The sequence below is a fragment of the Asterias rubens genome, chromosome 14 (genome assembly GCF_902459465.1).
Source record: "Asterias rubens chromosome 14, eAstRub1.3, whole genome shotgun sequence".
In the NCBI taxonomy this organism is placed as follows: domain Eukaryota; kingdom Metazoa; phylum Echinodermata; class Asteroidea; order Forcipulatida; family Asteriidae; genus Asterias; species Asterias rubens.
This window is the reverse complement of record NC_047075.1, coordinates 11447961-11471223: the sequence shown is the minus strand read 5'-3', so window position 1 is coordinate 11471223 and position 23263 is coordinate 11447961. Positions and strand designations below refer to the sequence as shown.

The 23263-nt window shown below is 39.5% G+C and overlaps 1 protein-coding gene across 3 annotated transcripts in view; it reads left to right on the top strand.

Annotated features, from left to right (window-relative positions):
* LOC117299089 (tyrosine-protein kinase BAZ1B-like) overlaps positions 1-22647 on the top strand; it is a 61340-nt gene extending 38693 nt beyond the window's left edge. For all 3 annotated transcript variants that reach the window (XM_033782514.1, XM_033782513.1, XM_033782512.1), the window contains exons 23-29: positions 869-1143; positions 1921-1989; positions 15435-15613; positions 16576-16756; positions 17772-17849; positions 18801-18944; positions 20653-22647. In XM_033782514.1, coding sequence (XP_033638405.1) covers positions 869-1143; positions 1921-1989; positions 15435-15613; positions 16576-16756; positions 17772-17849; positions 18801-18944; positions 20653-20841 — 1115 coding nt within the window. In that variant the 3' untranslated portion in view covers positions 20842-22647. The remainder of the gene's footprint in view (positions 1-868; positions 1144-1920; positions 1990-15434; positions 15614-16575; positions 16757-17771; positions 17850-18800; positions 18945-20652) is intronic.
* Positions 22648-23263: the final 616 nt, after the last annotated feature.

Below are 23263 nucleotides of genomic sequence, written 5' to 3'. Positions count from 1 at the left end.
AAGTAGCAGTGAAATAAAGTGCTCAGAATTAGTTGTTGTCGGGATCCCGACAATATATCACATGACCAATTCTTATGTGTTTTGTAAGAAACGTTTTTAAATTTTTGTCATGGTTCCTGACCATTAAAAGTAAAAGTTAAATTTGTTTTCGTTAGAGCGGGTGATACTCTTTGAAATACCATTCACTCATACAAATCTATGTTTTAATGTTTGGGGCCAAAAATCTGACATAGCATCTTTAAACTAAACGTGTTGTATTTGGTAATTTTCAAATTTTTATGTTGCCACATTTGGTTTTCAGTCAATAGTGATCAAATCGTTTGAGTGAAATTGTTTAGGTATTATCACTATTAGGTGATTTAAAAAGTGATCTGTGACTTGCTCTCGGAATCTGACCAAGTGACTCTATAAAAAAACATTTAAGTCTAAACTCTAGACCATTTGTATTACAGCTGTAGTTTTGTCCATGTTCACCCTCAATACCCAAGCTATTAGCGAAAGAAAGACTTGGAATGCCCCAAAAAGAATTTCAAACATCAATTTGTAAACCATAAGGAAAAGTACCTCCCTTGGGTTTAATGTCAACTAAGCTATCTAGCCCTGTGTTGGCAGTTTTTCATTTGTCAATATCTTTGTTCGGGGTGCCAGTTTGAAGCCATAAAACGGTTCAATGCAGTGTAGCCAGAAATCACACCCACATTCAGGATACAATTTGGGAAACGGCAATAAGGGGATCAGTTTTTGGAATACACTTCGTTTTACTTCAAATATCAAGTATTAAACCACAAGGTAAACTAACTGAGTAATTATTATTATTTATAAGACACAGTTCTTATATGTAGCGTTTTATTTCATTCCTTTCTAAAAGATGACCCAGGTATCTCTGAGAAGGTAACCCAATGGATTGAGGCGGTGGAGACAGCGCCCTCAATGTCCCGACTCCACCTGCTCCTCAGCGTCTGCGAGGCGTGCGTCCGATGGGAGAAGTCCTCGGAGAACGCCAAATGCAAGATCTGCCGACGGAAGGGCGATGATGAGAAACTGTTACTCTGCGATGACTGCAACCAGCCGTTCCATCTGTTCTGTCTGCGTCCTGCTCTCTCCGCTATTCCCAAAGGGGAGTGGAAATGTCCCGCATGCGCTGTAAGTTGATTTTCATTTGCCTAAATATTTGGTGTAACTTTTACACAGAGTCATTACAATATACAATTTTTAAAAGGCACACTTAATTATATTTAAAAAAATTAATGTCAAATAAAATAAAGATTGCACCCTCAAATAATTTTGGTATCATGACACGAAAGCATTAATTACAAACGTATTTTTATTACATTGTTTTACTCATTTCTCAAAAACTACAGCACCTCAGTAAGTAATATTTGAAGGGAAGCTTTCCACCATCATTATCTTCAAACCCTGGAAGTTTAATGTAAATCATGGACATTTTGAAAAAGTACCCAAATCCTTTAAAGCCATTGGACACTTTCGGTAAACAGTATTGCTCAAGTCCCACACTTCGTGTATCATAACTTTTATATAAATAACAAACCTGTGAAAATTTAGGCTCAATCGGTCATCGGAGTCGGGAGAAAATAACGGGAAAACCCACTCTTGTTTCCGCACGTTTCGTCCGTGTTATTACATGTGTTTAAAATAAATACGTATTTCTCGCTATCGAGAATTTATATTGTTTTAATGTGTTCTCAAAAAGTAAAGCATTTCATGGAATAATATTTCAAGAGTAGTCTTTCACCATTACCTTCAGTAAACCCTGTAAATTATTTGTAAATCTGTGAACTTTTTTTTTTTTTTTTCTGTACCAAAAGTGTATAATGGCTTTAACCCATTTTGACTTGTGTTGTACTAACAAAATGTTAACTATATTTATAACAAAAAAATACTATGTCTGCTTCATTTTAGCCTTCGACGAGGAGAATTGCAAGAAACAGAAGCTACAAGGGCATGGATGAGTCTGACGAATCATCAGAAGTGAGAACATTTTATACTCCTTATTTTATGTAGAGTGTCTTGGCCGAGTGGTTAAAGCCATTGGACCCTTTCGGTAAACAGTGTTGTCCAAGGCCCACACTTTGTGTATCACACCTTCTATATCAAATCGTCAGCGACGCCACGAAGTAGCACGCACCTTTCCACAGTCCAAAAATGTGTTCTGAAGATAACGCGTGTTTAAGTTTGAAATGCATTTATCTTGCAAATAACAAGCGGGCACGGTATAACAAAATGTACGTCGTCATAGAACTATATCTGAATAATGTAAATGTATTGTTTTCTTCTTGATGGATTAATTAATAATTAAGCTATTAAACTATGAAGGTGCGTACTACTTCGTGAAAACAAAATCTACACGAAATACGTGTTGTACGCGCCGCACAACTGCAGTGCTACTTCGTGAAAACAAAATCTACACGAAATACGTGTTGTGCGCGCCGCACAACTGCAGTACTACTTCGTGAAAACAAAATCCACACGAAATACGTGTTGTGCGCGCCGCACAACTGCAGTGCTACTTCGTGAAAACAAAATCCACACAAAATACGTGTGTGCGCGCACACACAACTGCAGTGCTACTTCGTGAAAACAAAATCCACACAAAGTACGTATGTGCGCGCATGCACACACACGCAATCTAACCCAAAACTATAAAGTACGGTTGCGCAAAACTACCACAAAATAATTAACTATTAGGGCCTATATTCCCCCAGTATGGCACCACATGTGTTATTAATCTTTGAGAACTCTTTCCTAAACAAAAGTGTTTTTATAAACGTTGTTAAATGGGTTTAGGAGAATTTGCTTTTCCCCATACCACCCCCCCCCCAAAAAAAAACCCCACATAAAAACATGAAGTTTTATAAAATTAAAAATCCGTTGGACAAAATGATGAACGCTGAGATGTTTTTATTAACAATTTGATCGATATAAATACAAATTTGTAATTCATTCGTAAATTTAAACATATTAACAATTTGATCGATATAAATACAAATTCGTAATTCATTCGTAAATTTAAACAATTGATATTTAATATTTAAAAATTTCATTAAATAATTCATTGAATATGGTAAAATAAACATGATGACACTGAGGAACGATTGTCAAGTTTCGTGTATCGACCTTACTTTTGCAGCGTCACAGCCCGAGTTTTTGCCAAACGTGATTGAAAAACTATAGAAAGCCATAATTGCAAAACGAAAAAAGATAGCCACAGTTTTTAACAATGTTACACAAATATTCAAAAATAGTGTTGAATTTGTTGGACACAAAGCAACCAATCATGAGAGGTACTTTACTGAATTGAAAGTTTGCAGGAAATGTTGAATTTTGTTGAAACATCTGTTAACACGATTGAGTGTTTTGCTAACATTTGGCCTTCCATGCCAACCAGCGCGGTTGTTTATCAACAAAAGAAAGGTCTATAGACCTTCATCATACCGCAGCCATCGTTGCCAAGTTCCCTGTATACACAACAACATTCATAGTTCAAATTATTTCATAGAAATTAACCAGAGTATTATACTTCCCGTGTCAGTTTGGGTACAGTAATTTGAAAGGAAGACACAAGATGGCAGCACCATGATAAGTGTGTATAGAAACATTGTTTGGTATTTTGTAAATCATTCTCAGTTCATAAAAGAAATGTTGAACAAATTACTTTCCTTTCAGACTCACTGAAAAATGCACATACAAATTCATAACTTGGCAAAATTTCATGGCTCTGCTTACCGCGGAATTCTGCTCTTACGGAGCCCTTTTAGCACATTTCTATGATATGTAAGCGCAGAAATCCGCGGTAAGCAGAGCCATGAAATTGGGCCCAGATGATTCACTAAATTGCACTTCGAAAACTAGTCATGTCACATCATAAGAGTTGCACACAACCTTGTCGACATAATATACATGTACCCTGCAAACGAAATGTCCAATTACAGAATTGTATTCTTATTACTTTTCAAGGCTTAGCATAGCTATTCAATTATGCACACTAAGGTAAGTATCTGTGTCTTACAAATAGTACATTTAGTTAACCCTCACCAAACAAGTAAGACATTCCTCACGCTATTTAGGAAATTAAAGCCTAAGGAGTCACCTAAAACAGCAACAGTTTCTGTAATATTTTGTCATTTAGAAAGTTTACACAGACCATTCATGTAGTCTCTGGAGTTCTGCAATAATTAATAAGTCTGTCTTGATTTTAACTGTAAATGTGAAAACAGTTACATCGACTTGATCAATTAAGTCAATTCATTCTTACTATTATTAGTATTAACTAACAAACCAAAACTTTTCAGCTATAAATAATTAAATTATTCAACAAATATCTGTTTACTCTTCAAATTACAACATCCAAAAGAAGTAAACAGCCTCGTTCTCATGTAATCATCATTACTAAATACTTCAGTACTAAAGAAGCTCAATAAGTCTACTATCAAAGTTATCAGTAGAAATCCTGAAAACCTAGATTGGTCATGTTCAAAAGAAGACAGCCTCGTTCTCATGTAATCATCATTACTAAATACTTCAGTACTAAAGAAGCTCAATAAGTCTACCATCAAAGTTATCAGTAGAAACCCTGACAATCTAGATTGGTCATGTTCAAAAGAAGACAGCCTCGTTCTCATGTAATCATCATTACTAAATACTTCAGTACTAAAGAAGCTCAATAAGTCTACTATCAAAGTTGTCAGTAGAAACCCTGACAATCTAGATTGGTCATGTTCAAAAGAAGACAGCCTCGTTCTCATGTAATCATCATTACTAAATACTTCAGTACTAAAGAAGCTCAATAAGTCTACTATCAAAGTTATCAGTAGAAACCCTGAAAACCTAGATTGGTCATGTTCAAAAGAAGACAGCCTCGTTCTCATGTAATCATCATTACTAAATACTTCAGTACTAAAGAAGCTCAATAAGTATACCATCAAAGTTATCAGTAGAAACCCTGAAAACCTAGATTGGTCATGTTCAAAAGAAGACAGCCTCGTTCTCATGTAATCATCATTACTAAATACTTCAGTACTAAAGAAGCTCAATAAGTCTACTATCAAAGTTATCAGTAGAAACCCTGACAATCTAGATTGGTCATGTTCAAAAGAAGACAGCCTCGTTCTCATGTAATCATCATTACTAAATACTTCAGTACTAAAGAAGCTCAATGAGCCTACTATCAAAGTTATCAGTAGAAACCCTGAAAACCTAGATTGGTCATGTTCAAAAGAAGACAGCCTCGTTCTCATGTAATCATCATTACTAAATACTTCAGTACTAAAGAAGCTCAATAAGTCTACTATCAAAGTTATCAGTAGAAACCCTGACAATCTAGATTGGTCATGTTCAAAAGAAGACAGCCTCGTTCTCATGTAATCATCATTACTAAATACTTCAGTACTAAAGAAGCTTAATAAGTCTACCATCAAAGTTATCAGTAGAAACCCTGACAATCTAGATTGGTTGAGCAAGGGTTATACACTCCCAGTTAAAGACAACCTTACACAACATGAAGTCGAATGCTTACCAGCCTAAATTATTCTGAGAATTTGGTTTATGTTATGTTTTACTTTGTGGCAATTTGTCCTATTTCATCTAGACAACCACTTCAACAAGGCATGCTGAAAGTTCCTATTGAAAATTACATAATTAATTTGCACAATTTCAGTGACTGAGCTGCCTGTAAAAGGCCTGATAGTCGGGGTGGGAAATTACAGGAGTCTGTCCGGTGCACAGGCTAATCAAGTCATCATACTTTGCCTTAGGAATACTATGAGCACCTAAAGGGTAACATTGTAGTGGTTCTGCAAGCTGGGCTTGATCAGTAGAGTGTCGACGCCTGCCATCGATTCTGAGTGTTTCAAAGTCATCGTCATCATGTGAATACTTGAACTGTATCGTGTTAGAATATTTTTTGTTCACTCTGATCTGCATGAACTTCTTCCAGTCAACCTTAGTGCCAGCTTCTGAAGACCGCACACACAATAACCCCCGACTTTGGCTATATGTCTTCCAGTCCAATATATCTGATGACTCTACTGAAGTTACACGATATGGTCTTGGATTCTTACGGGCCATCTTGATGAGTGTTACTAGTTGTGAGGGCACAAACATTTCACCAATCTGCCTCATTTGCCTCTCAATGGTACTGTGCATTGCATCACCTTCTGACTGACCGTGGTTTGTTTCAAAGAAATTCAATGTTACTTGCTGAACAGATATTGAACGTTCAACAAAATACAAAATCATTGCCGGGATAATTGAGTTTTTGTTTTGCCCAATGCAGCCGTCAGAATACAACTCCACTGTCTCACAACCTTGTTCATCAACTATAGAAAGGTACCGATGAAGAAAGGATGCTATTTCACAAGACCCACGTCCTGTGCGACCTTCATGTGATACAAAGCAAAAACCGTCTTTACTTGCTAACTCAAATATTGTGAAGTTGAAGCATGAAAGTCGACGCTTATAGAAAAGCTCCGAACGATCAGACTTTGGCAGGTATATCACCTGTTGAAGGTCAAAGACAGCAGCATGGTATTTGTTATCAATGGTGGCTTTTTCTTTGGCAATATTTTTCAATTCACGAGATTTTTCTTTCTCCAGCACATGTCTGTCGTATTGCTGTTGCAGTTCCTTCTTATGTTCAGCACTTGCATGGTGAAACGTTTCACATAAGCCACACATATCTTTTTTGGCATGGTGAAATTTCAGGTTGAATGACTTGAAAACCTTCTTATAGAAGGTCATGGATGCTCCATTTGGGTGATCTTTCTTAAACATCTGATATATTATTGAAAAGTTAAGGTCAGGTGAAAGATACTGGCATTTTGAATTGGCCCTACAGTAATGTGACTCCATTCGCGGAAATTTATTGATATGAGCTTTTACCTGCTCTCTCTTCGTTTGGTCCTTTTCAACCATTTGTCGTCCACCACGTTTCTCTCCTTCTAGTACATCAAACTGGTCAATCTTACTCAAAGCAGTGCGGACTTGACAAACAGAAACACCAATTGTACTTGTAAACATCTGACGACATACCTTCCATTTCTGGCCCTCCTTGGTTATCTGTGGCAGATAGTAGGAATAATTGCGCTTTAAATCTGAAACCTGGTTCACAACTACGTGTCTTATTATCCACTCACGTTGTTTCTGCAAATCTGCCATGTTGTAATAGGCTTCCCTGATTTGGTGACGTTGTTCCGTAGAAATCTTAGGGCAATCTCGACCTTGGAACTTGCAAAAGCAGCAGTTACTCTCTCCTAATTGTCCATGTTTTGACGGTACACATTTGTTTGATTTTTCCATTATGTAGGCGTTTCCTCTGTTTCTGTTGTGCTTAACTGCCAAATTTTTGCTTTTGGGTGTTTTAACAACATTTGGAGAGAGTGGTCTTGACTCACCATCAACTCTAAAATCATCTGGCTGCACATCATAGTGTTCACTGTGTGCATCATACCATGAAGCTTGTGAACTAGGCAAGCTGGCCGACGAAGGAAGAGAAGCTAAATGCTCATGTCCAGCCAAGGGGGCACATCCACCCACAGACAAAGTTGAAGGAGGGGGTCGTGTAGCAGGCACACTGCTATTTGAAGACAGAGATGTAAGACCGTCATGTCCAGCTGTAAAGGGGGTACATCCACCCACAGACAAAGTTGAAGGAGGGAGTTGTGTAGAAGGCACACTGCTATTTGAAGACAGAGATGTAAGACCGTCATGTCCAGCTAAGGGGGCACATCCACCCACAGACAAAGTTGAAGGAGGGGGTTGTGTAGAAGGCACACTGCTAGTTGAAGACAGAGATGTAAGACCATCATGTCCAGCTAAGGGGGCACATCCACCCACAGACAAAGTTGAAAGAGGGAGTTGTGTAGCAGGCACACTGCTATTTGAAGACAGAGATGTAAGACCACCGTCATGTCCAGCTAAGGGGGCACATCCACCCACAGACAAAGTTGAAGGAGGGAGTTGTGTAGAAGGCACACTGCTATTTGAAGACAGAGATGTAAGACCGTCATGTCCAGCCAAGGGGGCACATCCACCCACAGACAAAGTTGAAGGAGGGGGTCGTGTAGCAGGCACACTGCTATTTGAAGACAGATGTAAGACCGTCACGTCCAGCTGTAAAGGGGGTACATCCACCCACAGACAAAGTTGAAGGAGGGAGTTGTGTAGAAGGCACACTGCTATTTGAAGACAGAGATGTAAGACCGTCATGTCCAGCTAAGGGGGCACATCCACCCACAGACAAAGTTGAAGGAGGGGGTTGTGTAGAAGGCACACTGCTAGTTGAAGACAGAGATGTAAGACCATCATGTCCAGCTAAGGGGGCACATCCACCCACAGACAAAGTTGAAAGAGGGAGTTGTGTAGCAGGCACACTGCTATTTGAAGACAGAGATGTAAGACCACCGTCATGTCCAGCTAAGGGGGCACATCCACCCACAGACAAAGTTGAAGGAGGGAGTTGTGTAGAAGGCACACTGCTAGTTGAAGACAGAGATGTAAGACCATCATGTCCAGCTAAGGGGGCACATCCACCCACAGACAAAGTTGAAAGAGGGAGTTGTGTAGCAGGCACACTGCTATTTGAAGACAGAGATGTAAGACCACCGTCATGTCCAGCTAAGGGGGCACATCCACCCACAGACAAAGTTGAAGGAGGGAGTTGTGTAGAAGGCACACTGCTATTTGAAGACAGAGATGTAAGACCGTCATGTCCAGCCAAGGGGGCACATCCACCCACAGACAAAGTTGAAGGAGGGGGTCGTGTAGCAGGCACACTGCTATTTGAAGACAGAGATGTAAGACCGTCATGTCCAGCTGTAAAGGGGGTACATCCACCCACAGACAAAGTTGAAGGAGGGAGTCGTGTAGCAGGCACACTGCTATTTGAAGACAGAGATGTAAGACCACCGTCATGTCCAGCTAAGGGGGCACATCCACCCACAGACAAAGTTGAAGGAGGGAGTTGTGTAGAAGGCACACTGCTATTTGAAGACAGAGATATAAGACCGTCATGTCCAGCCAAGGGGGCACATCCACCCACAGACAAAGTTGAAGGAGGGGGTCGTGTAGCAGGCACACTGCTATTTGAAGACAGAGATGTAAGACCGTCATGTCCAGCTGTAAAGGGGGTACATCCACCCACGGACAAAGTTGAAGGAGGGAGTTGTGTAGAAGGCACACTGCTATTTGAAGACAGAGATGTAAGACTGTCATGTCCAGCTAAGGGGGCACATCCACCCACAGACAAAGTTGAAGGAGGGAGTTGTGTAGAAGGCACACTGCTATTTGAAGACAGAGATGTAAGACCGTCATGTCCAGCTGTAAAGGGGGTACATCCACCCACGGACAAAGTTGAAGGAGGGAGTTGTGTAGAAGGCACACTGCTATTTGAAGACAGAGATGTAAGACTGTCATGTCCAGCTAAGGGGGCACATCCACCCACAGACAAAGTTGAAGGAGGGAGTTGTGTAGAAGGCACACTGCTATTTGAAGACAGAGATGTAAGACTGTCATGTCCAGCTAAGGGGGCACATCCACCCACAGACAAAGTTGAAAGAGGGAGTTGTGTAGCAGGCACACTGCTATTTGAAGACAGAGATGTAAGACCACCGTCATGTCCAGCTAAGGGGGCACATCCACCCACAGACAAAGTTGAAGGAGGGAGTTGTGTAGAAGGCACACTGCTATTTGAAGACAGAGATGTAAGACCGTCATGTCCAGCTAAGGGGGCACATCCACCCACAGACAAAGTTGAAGGAGGGGGTTGTGTAGAAGGCACACTGCTATTTGAAGACAGAGATGTAAGACCACCGTCATGTCCAGCCAAGGGGGCACATCCACCCACAGACAAAGTTGAAGGAGGGAGTCGTGTAGCAGGCACACTGCTATTTGAAGACAGAGATGTAAGACCGTCATGTCCAGCTAAGGGGGCACATCCACCCACAGACAAAGTTGAAGGAGGGGGTCGTGTAGAAGGCACACTGCTATTTGAAGACAGAGATGTAAGACCGTCATGTCCAGCTAAGGGGGCACATCCACCCACAGACAAAGTTGAAGGAGTACGACTGGAACTAGGGTAGCTGGATGATGAAGGAAGAGTGGCTACAGACTCATCATGTCCAGCTAACAGCAACTCTGTGAAAGATGTAGATGAACTATCAAAAAGCTCTGAATTTAAAGTTTGATACTGCAAACCATGCCCATAAACTCCACTTGGTGATGCACACAAGGGTGTTTCTGTTTGTAATATGGAAGCTGATGTGTGTGTTAAGCCATGATACAGATTATGTGTACTACAATCCTTATTTACTAGAAAATGGTCATAGCAAAGGAAACACAAACATTTGTTACAAGCTGCCCAGACCTCTCCGCTGCAGAAAAAATCGTCACATCTTGCAGGCATCTGTGATGAGCCATACGTATCTAATGTAAGATAAAATACAAAAACATAAAATGATAATGGACAGTTATCATATATGTCTGACATTAGTACGTAAAATCAGTAATGAAAATGTATTTTGTTTAATTTTACGATTAATTGATTTATCTATGATTGGAAATTATATTTGATTAGGCGTGCGTCTGATGCAAGTTTGTTTACAGGTCCACCTGAAATGTTTGTTACATGTACTTAAAACTTTCACCAACATTGAGGGTGTAGTTTGATAATAAATGAGTTTTAAACATGTAAGTGTATTCATGACATTACTGCCATGCAAATTAAGAGAGAGACAAAAATAATTTTATGAAATTTCAGTATTCTCAGTTTATTAATAAAATGAAAGTACAGTAGGGTGCTTACCTTGAGCTTTGGTTTGGTTGTTTGCTTTTAGCTGAGCAAGAGGAATATCGGAATCCGAATCATCATCACTATCGGTGTTGCCTTCAACATCTAGCACCCGTCCTTCCCATGTCTGCTGTCCCCATTTCATTGATATTTTGCACCCCTTTTCAAGCTTTCTGCTCACTAGGATGATGTCCTGTATCTTGACCACATTTTTAGTTCCATCCTTCCATTCCACCAAAAGATCAGTTTGGGGATCCAATCTGTAAAAAAGATAAATCTGTATTACAACATAGACAAACATGAATGCACAGGTGTACCTGTCCTTTGAAAATAAGATGTAAACTTGTCTAGCAACTGTTTTTGTATATAATTTGGGGTAGGATGTTGTGTTGCATTAACACCCCTCCCCCCTGAAATCAGTTTATGCAAAACATGATTGGACAAAACATTTTAATGTGCTTTATCTGTGTCAATTCACATAGTTCCTAAACCTTGACCATTATAGTCACAAGTGATAATCTCTAGATCATTACTTTTGTTGAGTTATTCGTTTTTTAAATGTCTATTCAATTTAAAGCCTTCAAAATATATGACGTTACCGGTGAACTTGTTCCTCACAGGTATTTTCTACATCTTCAACCCAGATGTATGTTAACTTCAAATATCACCATGACTTATTTTTGACTGCAAGGTGGCACCCTTTTATATGAAGACTGGGGTCAAACCATACAAATAGTGTGGTAAAGAAGCAATGAGACGTTTTATAAAGCAGTATGTCCTAATTCCAAGGTTGAGATTGATCATAGATCTTTTAAACTGTAAATGTATGTAAAGTATTTGCTTCAAAAGTGTGATTTGTTTGTGGAATATTGTTGTACTCCTATAATGCCATTAGTGCCCCATTGCAGTCAAAAGTAAGGCATCTAGTTCCTAAATTCGGATTGTCCATGTCACAAAATACTGGCATGCATGTTTAATTAGAATTTGTTTTTAAATGTAGATTGGTAGATTATGTACGAATGTCATTATTTCAAAGTAATATGCTGTACATTTTAGAGAATACAATCAACTTACTGCTGTTTTCTTGACATCTTATATAATATTGGAATTCCCCGATGCACGATTCAATACATCACTCCAAATTCTGCAAATTAAAGCACAAGGAAGAAGTGAAGGGAGTGATTCCGTCACACATTATATTAAAGCATGCAAACAGGATTCCAATGACAACGTATATGCAGATTACATGAACTAGATAGGATAAACAAATTAGTAAACATGAAACTGATATTTGATAAACATTTCTCAATGTAAAACACATCAACATTAATGGAGACGGCTCATTGATGACAATACTGTGCACAGTCATCATGATGAGTCAATATGAACGACTTAGGCCAGGCGTAATCAAATTACTCTTTATAATCACAGTCAGAGAGGAGAAGGCCTTGCAGTAATGTCAGTGATTTATACCACTATAAAGAGTACTAGAATTTCAAGTATTACTAGTACGCCTACTACTAGTACTAGTACAGTACGTACCTACTACAGCCTAGCCCTACCCTTGCATGAATGAGACTGATCGTGATAGTATCACCACTATTATCAGTCACATTCACAGTGTGACTATTATTATTATAGTATTAATAATTATAATATTACAATTGGAATTATGTATCACTATCATCAGTGATACAGTGATAAATATTATTATAAATCCAGTCATGCATTCTCATGGCCCAACGGTCATAATATCAGGCCTATAGCTCTCTCTGGATGTCTGTACTCTGTATTGTAGTACTACTGTGTAGGACTAGGAGTAGTACGTGATAATTAGGCCCGATAATTAGTACGGTGTACATGTAAGTTTACATACAACCATGTCCATGACAACCAAAACTTAGTCTACCGTCTGACTGTCTGCCGGCTTTGTCCGGTTTTATTTGAATTATACAGGATTCTTGAGACATGAGATTGCTTTATAAATGATCAGCGCTAGTTTATTAAATAAATTGAATTAAAATTATTATACTTACACCCATTGTTTAAGCTGTATGTTAAGTTGTCGATGACAACCAAACCGGCATCCCGGAAAGACTGGAGTGGCGCCATTTTGAATGCAACGTCGTTTCTATTGTGATCGCGTTCGTGCGTTAACTTGTACTTGTGTAAAGTAAAACTCTGAGAACGAGATTGCGGTGCTACTTCGTGAAACCGCAAAACCTCAAAAATCGCTCAATACCGTTTTCACGAAGTAGCACCGACTTCTGTGCTACTTCGTGAAAACGAAAAATCGCCAACTTGGCGAAAATTCAACACACTCATTAGCGTAATTACCAAGACAACGGACTTGGAACCTCAACATTTTGGGAAAAGGAAGATTTTGACTAACTTTGCACGTAAATCCAAAAAAAAAAAAAAAATTTTTTTTTTTGTATATTGCATTATGGTATGGCACAGTGCTACTTCGTGGCGTCGCTGACGAAATAACAAACCTGTGAAAATTTAGGCTCAATCGGTCATCGGAGTCGGGAGAAAACAACGGAAAAACCCACCCTTGTTTCTGCGCGTTTCGCCGTGTCATGACATGTGTTTAAAACAAATCCGTAATTAACGAGAATTTATATTGTTTTGCTGTTTTCTCAAAAAGTAAAGCATTTTATGGAATAATATTTCAAGAGAAGTCTTTCACCATTGCCTTCTGTAAACCCTGTAAGTTATTTGTAAATCTGTGAACTTTTATTTTTTTTTTCTGAACCGAAAGGGTCCAATAGCTTTATATAAGAGCATCAAATTCAAGTTCTGGTGCTAACAATCCATAGTGTGGGTTTGAATACTGGTCCTGAGTATCTTGTCCCTGAGTAAGATACTGTTCTATAATTGCTTCTCTTCACCCCAGGACCTGCGAGGGTCGAGGTTATTATAGTGAATGAAAAGCCTTCGGAGCGCACCGGCAGCTCGGGGGCTGTATGCTCCTTCATGGGAGCTGAGAAAGATTAAAGGGATGTTATTGACCCAATGACCAGGGCATTAATGTAAAGCGCATTGATACGGTTACTGTAAAATGCGCTATATAAGAATTTGTTATTGTTGTTATTATTATGTCGTGACCGAGTGATCTAGTTCACCAGACCCAAACTCTGGTGTTATTAACGGCAGAGTTTGGGTTCAAATCCGGGTCATGACACTTGTGCCCTTGAACAAGTCAGTTTGCAAAACAAGTTGGAAAGCATTCTGCTCTACCTGCCAGGGCCCAAGAGGGCATATGTGACCCGCTCTGTGAAAATGAGTCAGATGTAAGAAATTTCAGGAATTGAGTTATATGTCTGGCTGGAAAGAACACATCAGCAGCAGTAATTTGGTATGTGTCTAAGCTTTGGGGTGTACCGCGTTGCTGAGTTACTCCCGTTTGAAGTTAACCACTACACCATTTTTTTGTGAAAAACGAATTACAAGTAAAATGATATTTTAAACTACCATTGTGTTCAAAAGGATACAAATTAGACTTAAGTATGATCACAAAAGTGTTGTATTCATAGCTTTATTGCCTAAAAGTAAGTGTTCTAAAGGTTAACCATGCAACTAAAGATATTAAAAAGAAAATCAAACGATTTTTAAATTTTTTATTTTGTTTTATACATTTTCCACATTAAACTGTCCATAACTTAATATTGCATTGGGCGACATGTGACTCATTTTCACAGAGTGGGTCACATATACCCTTGCCTACATCCTAATTCCTTACGGACTGTGAACGGGGTAACCCTGTTTCAGCCCAAGGAGTAGGTGGCAATGTGATTTTGTTCGACAGCCCAAATCAGTTAAAGGAACACATCGCCTTGGATCGGTCGAGTTGGTCTTTGAAAAGCGCTTGTAACCGTTTTTTATAAAATGCATATGGGTAGAAAGATTTGTAAAAGTAGAATACAATGATCCACACAAACATGCCTCGAAATTGCATGGTTTTCCTTTTACCTCGTCGACTAACACGTCGGCCATTTATGGGGGTCAAAATGTTGACTCCCATAAATGGCCGACCGTGTTAGTTCGAACGGTAGAAGGAAAACCACGCAATTTCGAGGCAAACTTGTGTGGATCATTGTATTCTACTTTTACAAATCTTTCTACCCATATGCATTTTATAAAAAAAAAACGATTACAAACGCTTTTGTTTTGACCAACTCGTCCGATCCAAGGCAACGTGTTCCTTTAAGTTTAGCGCTCACCTTACACTGGCCATCTAGCCTTGTGATATCAGCTACCGGGCAACCTCGGTAGTCTAGTTGGTAAGACACTGCTCTGGAATTGCAAGGGTCGTGGGTTCGAATTGCACCCGAGTACCAAGCCTGTGATATTTTTTCACAGGACTCGGGGAAAGTACTGAGTATACACAGTGCTTACACACATCGGTGTATGGGTAAAAAAAAAAATAATAATAATATTCTTTATCCCTGATGCAAATTTAACATCTCTTTTAGCCTTGTGAGATAGACGATGTCTCATAATAAAGCTAATAGATAAAACTTCCATGTACAATACAGTATGGGTCCATTAACAAACAAAGACTGTCTTTCTCTACTTTGACTGATAAATATTGATTATTATTATAATTCTTTTTTCATTTTCCTTTCAGGAGGAGTCTGATGAAGAATCCGAGTCTAATTCTGACTCTAACTCTGATTCTGATGCGAGCTATGAACACGATGAAGTATGTGAGGTTTGCCATGAGGGTGGTGAGCTGGCTATGTGTGCTCGGTGTCCTGCCGCTTACCATAAAGACTGTCATGAACCACCCATGCGCAACTTCCCAAGGTTAGTAACGTAGTAATTGGTCAAAAAGGCTCTCCAAAGTAAAAAATTAAGTTTTTGGATAAACTCGTCTGCCTCTAGCTATTGCGAAATGCCGGGGCCTAGTTAGTAAGGTTTATCACGATTCAGAACCGCAATGCGATATGGGTAGGCAGATTGTGCAGATTTCCTAATGCAATGTATGTTGTCATGCGCGACGCGCGCACGCATCGCTTATATCTTTGTGTGGGTTCAACAGCGCCCTCCTTTGATATTTTGCTATTCACGTTTAACCTTATGGCTATGTGTGCTTGGTATGCTGCTTACCATAAAGACTGCCATGAACCACCCATGCGCAACTTCCCAAGGTCAGTACCTAGACAAAAAGGGTCTGAAGAGGAAAGGCCGAGTCACACTGCATCGATAATGAAAAACGATAGAGACGCAAAGAGAACACATAGTACTGGTTGAATTGCTCAACGCAGAATACGCCCACGCTTTAATCAATCGAGGGCGTGCATTTTTAACAATTTCATTTTCGTTCTCATTACCGGGGCTTGTGTGACTGGGCCTTTGAGGCCGATTCACACTGCAGCAATAACGAAAATGATAACTCTAACGACGCAAAGAGAACATATTCTATTGGTTGAATTGCTCCGCGTAAAAGACGCCCACGCTTTTATTCAACCAAGCGAGGGCGTGCATTTTTAACGTTTTCGTTGTTGTTATTGGGGCCTGTTTGACCGGGCCTGAAGGACAATTAGTTTTTTATGCACTCTTAAAGGACCAAGTACTTCGCCAACTGGTTATAAATGTGGTTTACTATATTTCCAGCCGGGATAAAGAATATTAATTTTGATTTTACTATAAAGACTGCTATGAACCACCCATGCGCAACTTCTAAAGGTTACTACCTGGACAAAGAGGGCTGCATGATATTATTCATTTGTTCTTCTCTGAGATTAGTTTGTGGTTTCTTATTTCAGGGGTCGATGGGTCTGCACACCGTGTATGAAACCAAAGCGTCGTGCGCTGTCTACGACTAAACAAAAAGAGATTGCCAAGAAAGCCGCTGTAGCCTTGAAGAGGAAGAAACAGAAGGCAAAGAAGAGGAGGCTTGAGGAGGCGAGACTGGCCAAGAAAGCTAAGATTGTGTTTGGGATCAAGGTAAACTCCAGATTATGATTTCTCTCTTTTTAAAGACATTCAACACCTTTGGTAATTGTTAAAGACCAGTGCTCTCACTTGGTGTATCTCAACATGTGCATTAAATAACAAACTTGTGAATATTTGAACTCAATTGGTCGTTGAAGTTGCGAGATAGAATGAAAGAAAAAAACACCCTTTCCACACGAAGATTTGTGCTTTCAGATGTTTGATTTTGAGACCTCAAAATCCAACTCTGAGGTCTTGAAATAAAATTAGTAGAAACTTACTTCTTTCTCGAAAACCGCGTTACTTCAGAAGGAGCCATTCTCACAATGTTTTATACTACACACATCTCTTAATTACTCGTTATCAAGTAAGGTTTTATGCGAATAACTATCATGAGTAACTACCAATAGTGTCCACTGCCTTTAAATGAACATTACACATCTGGTGTTTGCTAACAAAACAGTTGCTGGCAGTGTAAGCACTTTATGTAATCCACCATATACATAAACTGACAAACCTGTAGAAATTTGAGATCGATCGGCCATCTGGGTCACATGTAGTGAAGTTGTTTACACATTTTGCATGATAACTCCAAACAAGAACTTGGTTTTATTTATTTCTCATCAAATATTTCGGATAGAAATGTTTCAAGGGATGTTTTCTTCGATCATCCTCATTTATACAGTGTAAGTTTATGTAAATAATATGTGATTCTAGATGGGTATTTTCTTACAAACTCAGACAGACTCTGTAATGTTCCTTTGAGATCCAATTTACAAAACATGAAGATAAAACCATAACCAGAACACCCCATATTAGAGAGAAGGGCTTCTAAAACCAAAGATAATTATATGTGAACAGGCTTTGCGCTCGCAAGCTTTGGCGCTCGAAAGCTTTCGCCCTCGGGCAAAAGCATGCTGGACAGGAGCAATTGGAAAGCCATCACAAATGTTCTTTGGAAGCCGGTTGAATGAATGAATAAATGTTTTTGGTATCGTGTCTCCATGGTTTTGTTTTTAATTCTTAGATTGCTGAAGACATCATTAGTAAGATGTTGAGATACAGAGACAGTGGACCATTCAGAACGACGCCAGATCAATCAGAGGTAAGAGTTGTGATATGTTTAGTACTGTATAATTTGCATACAGCACATGTCAAAGGTCACACCATGACCTGCATTCCCAGGGATAGTCAATAAAAAAAAAAACCAGTATGGCAGCTCCTTTGCACAGTGTGTTTATTTATTGTCTGCAATCCCACTTGAAATACATCTCAAGAAGAATAGTGGCTTCTTACTTGTATATATAGCACGCAAACCCGTAATTCAGTGTGCTCAAGTCATTTCAGCATTCAGTATTTTTTCCTGCATGGCATGTGGAGTTTCGTTTTTGAAGTATGAGACATACATATTAGTTTACAGCGTTCTGTGGTGCAATATGCTGCTGATCTAAAAAAAACATGCATGACGGAGCGAACCCCTTTTTGTGCAAAGTACAGCTTTACATCCCATCCAAAGTGTCACGACCGGGATATTTTCATCTCGGCAACCACACGATTGGTCCAGCAGATTGAAACGAACATGCGTAAACATTTTAACACAATGCAGTCCGGTTGAAATTGTTAGCTTGAAGCACATTTTAAAAACGGTAGCACAAATGTTTCCCTGAGCAGAACGCACCTCTCACCTTTGACCTCTTGTGCAGGATCCAAACTATGAGGAAACCATTACCCGCCCTGTAGATCTTCAATATGAAATTGATTTTGACCTCTAACCTTTGACCTCTTATGCAGGATCCAAACTATGAGGAAACCATTACCCGCCCTGTAGATCTTCAAATTGAAATTGATTTTGACCTCTAACCTTTGACCTCTTATGCAGGATCCACACTATGAAGTAACCATCACCTCCCCTGTAGATCTTCACACTGAAATTTATATTTGACCCCTAACCTTTGACCTCTTATACGGGTCCAGACTATGAGGAAACCATAACCTCCCTCGGTAGATCTTTACATTGAAGTACAAATTTGACCTCTATCTTTGACCTCTTATGCAGGATCCAGACTACGAGGGAACCATCGCCTCTCCCATAGATCTTCACATGATGCAAAACAAATGCTGCAATAAGCACTACAACAACCAGCAGTCCTTCCTGGATGATGTCCGTCTCTTGTTGAACAACGCTAAGCAATATTATGAGGTGAGAGAAAAAAAACAAGGGGGCTTGTCGCAATAACAAATTTCCTGGTGCGGCTTAAAGGGAAGGTACACGTTTGGTAATTACTCAAAACAAATACTAACTTAAAAACTGACTTGGTAACCAGCATTGGAGAGCGGTTGAAAGGATAAAACATTGTGGGAAACGACTCCCTCTGAAGTAACATAGTTTTTGAGAAAGAGGTGATTTCTCTTTAAAATAATAAAATACTTCTAGCTAGAAGTCTTTTATTCCTATCTGAGGCAGACTTTGCCTGTAATGCGTAGAGTAAACACAATTGCAAAGTACACGTACGGACCAAGTCGTGAGTTTTTCCCGGCAATGCCGACCAGGTGTATTGCTGCTGAATGCAGAAAAACACTTTTTAAAATGTACCAACTCACGACTTGGACATACATGTATTTTGCACGTGTGTTTACTATACGCATTGCAGGCAAAGTCTGCCTCCATTGACGTCACAAAAGGGGTAGGTGGAGTCAGCCCCCCAAACAACTTTATATATTTTTTAAACATATAAATCTTGACAAACAAATACTAAAAAAATTGTTTTGTTGTTCGTAGGCATATACTCTTATGCTTTAAAGAAAAAACATTCTATTTCCAGGTGACTTTAATAAAATGCACATGGTTGGAAAGATGCTTTAAAAGTAGAATATAATGATCCACACAAACATGCCTTTGAAATTGCATCTCGTCGACTAACACGGTCGGCCATCTATGGGAGTCAAGCTTTTGACTCCCATAAATGGCCGACCGTGTTAGTTCGCACAGTATAAGGAAAACCACGCAATTTCAAGGCAAACTTGTGTGGATCATTGTATTCTACTTTTAAAACATCTTTCCAATGATATGCATTTTATAAAAAAGGGTTACAAACGCTTTTTATAGATCAACTCGTCCGATCCAAGGCAACGTGTTCCTTTAATTTTGGTTTCAAGTATGTGAGTTTTTAGCACTGTATACTCAGGACTCTCCCAGAGCTTTGTGAAAAAAAATCACATGTTACTTGGGTGGGACTCGAACCGCGACCTTTGCACTTCTAGAGCAGTGTCATACCAACTAGACCACCAAGATTGCCCGGTAGCTAGAGGCAGTTAGAATCCTATGTTTTAGCAACGATTTAGTAGATGTTAAATTTGCATAGAGATAATGAATGTCTACTTTGATTTTACCCATACACAGATGTGTTAGCACTGTATACTCGGTACTTTCCTGAATCTCTGTGAAAAAAAAAAGTCACAAGTTCCATCTATTTGATTGATTGATTGTTGACTTAAAGGGAAGGTACACGTTTGGTAATTGTCAAAGACCTTTGTTCTCGCTTGGTGTATCCCGTCATAAGCATAAAATAACCAGCATGTGAAATTTTGGGCTCAATCGGTCATCGAAGTTGCGAGAAAATGATGAAAGAAAAAACACCCTTGTTGGACGAATTTGTGTGCTTTCAGATAGGAATAAAAGGCTTCTAGCTAGAAGTCTTTTATTATTTTAGTGAGAAATTACCTCTTTCTTAAAAAAATATGTTACTTCAGAGGGAGTCGTTTCCCACAGTGTTTTGTACTATCAACAGCTCTCCAATGCTCGTTACCAAGTCAGTTTTTAAGTTAATATTTGTTTTGAGTAACTACCAAATGTGTACCTTCCCTTTAATCTAAAACATACCCCTTTTCTTGAATCTATCCTCCCACAGAATGACCAGCATGTCTTACTCCAAGCCCAGAAGCTGGAAGATTTCTTTGTCAATCTCCTTAAATGGAACCTCCCCGATGCCGTTGATGTATGGCAAAAAGGCTGTTCTCAATCCAACGGGGCCAACAACACAAACCAGCGCAGGGATCACAGCTATGGTAAAAGAACACTACGACAGCACAGTCGCTAACGATGGCAAAAAGATGCAGCTTTTAATAAGATTGCTTTTAGAAATGTTTGTGAAAGTTGGCAGCTCAGTTCATTTGAGCGGTAACATGTGTACCGAAAAAAGGTTGGGGTTTGGGGAAAAGTCTGAAAAGGAAGAACACACTACTTCAGCTTCAGCCCAAACTTGCTTGGTGTGTGTAATAGGAAGTATTACAATAACAAAGTATTACTATAACAAGGATTCTCGTCGTCGATGCACCCATGTGTAATTCCCTTAAAAGTGGTCTGCTTGCCAAATTTCATTTAAATCGCCTAAGGACCAAGCCCAACTTTCATGGCTTTGCCTGCCTTACACAGATTAATCGGCTTACCTAAGTTGGAAATTCCATGCTTATTTCAAGCATATAGCAAGGAATGTGTGGGCATAGCTACTGTCTCGGTAGTCTGAGGAATTTAACTTTAACTGGTAACTTGTGATCAAGCATGACATTGTACATGTACCAGACAATATTCAAATCTTGCCCACAAATGGCTTATTGACAAGCTGACTGGTACCGCTGGCTAGTCACTGCAGAGTTATCAGACAAAGGAAAACCCTGCTTTTGGATGAAGTGTTCGGCTCTAAAAAGAGCCAGAGTTTAGGTATTGATGTTTCGACCAGTACATGTACTTCTCCCGAAGGGGAGCAGAGTAAAGGCCTACTGTTCCAAACATCAAACCAAACAACTGTGTTCTTTGCCAACATTTCTTCCAAACAGACTTTGAAAAATCCTAAAGGATTATAGCTACTTCCTTTTTCAAAAGTTTAAAAACACCAACAAGATGAATATGATTGTAGCCACTAAAAAGACCTTGGGCCAAAATAAACCTGTACAGTTGTTCCTAGGCGTCTTTCTGTTAGTAGAGGGAAGTTAAACCATTTTTAACACTGTGGTATTTGAATTATACATATTTTTGTAAAAAAAGTTTAACCAAAAGTAGATCATAGATTATTAATTAGGTCATACCTTGTTTTAAAAGCAGTACGGTTTATGCGATTCCGAATGTTTTTTTTTTAATGCTGTTTGATATACATGTACTTGTATAATATAGTGGCCAGAATTCAGTTCAGAAATAGCGGGACATGTACAAGTTAGACCAACTAAAGCCCAGTTCATTCTGCCTGCGAATGCTAAGCAAATTTTGTGGTAATACCTCGGTAACAAACTGTAAAGTTTGATTGGTCGAGAACCAATCACGTGACAGGCGACAACAACACACATATACCACCTTGCGGCGGGTATTGAGTTTTGTTAACCGGTGTACATTACTGGTTCCCAGTGTTGGTCGATTTCCAGGACTTGGCACAAAACGGCCACGGGTTCGAGGGAACAGTAAAGAATTGTTTCTTATTTGAACAACTGTTCATCTGCTTATTAAACTAGATGCATACTCCGTTGTTATAATGTGTGAAGATGAAAACCGAACTTCAAAAAGAGGAATAATAATGTTACCCCGGTATAACAAAACAATTGTTGCACGCTGTAGTTGGGATCCATGGGTTTTCTACACCCTCGTTGGGGGGAAAATGGCACCCGAGCTGTACAAAACGCCATGGTCCCCATCACAGCGTGCAACAATTGTATAATGTCACATGGCTGTTTTATACAGCAGCTGAGCACAGTTCAACTGTTGTGAATTATTCGTTGTGAATGTGTGACGTCGAAACTCGCATTTGCAGGAAGTATGAGTTGGGCTTCAAGGAGTCATTGTGACAATAGACCGATCCATTAGGCTCCGCCGCCCACGACGCAGGTGTGAGCAAGAACACGTGAGCCTCTCCTAAGCCTTTCTGCACAACTCTGCCGCGCGCTCCAAGCATACTCACACGCATGTCGGACTTTATTTGTCAGACATTCATTGCGTTGTGATTGGTCAATACACAATGGGGCGGAGCTTAATGGATCGGTCTATTGCCTCATTAACAGTGTGAGAAGTAGTCATAAGTAAAAGACAATGTATGATACACCATGCAGTCTGGTTGCGAACCAGTTTCAGGGGTCGAAATTGTCACTACCATGTTTACAGCCGGGCTACTCCTTTTTTCCAATTTGATAGTCCGGCCGGCTAGTGCAAAAATAATGCAGTAAAATAACATCACAAACAATAATGACTTGTGCTGATGGTATTGTAAAAATGAAACACTTTCGGTGACCAATTTGTGCCGTATCTTAAGACGTAATGTGTTTTTGGGGCCACCAAAATCTCATCAGGGCTACTAAAAACAATTCTGGGTTACTAGCCCTGCTGACTACCATGAAAATACACTTAAAGACAGTGGACACTATTGGTATTTGTCAAAGACTAGCCTTCACGTTTGGTGTATCTCAACATATGCATAAAATAACAAACCTGTGAAAATTTGAGCTCAATCGGTCATCGAAGTTGCGAGATAATAATGAAAG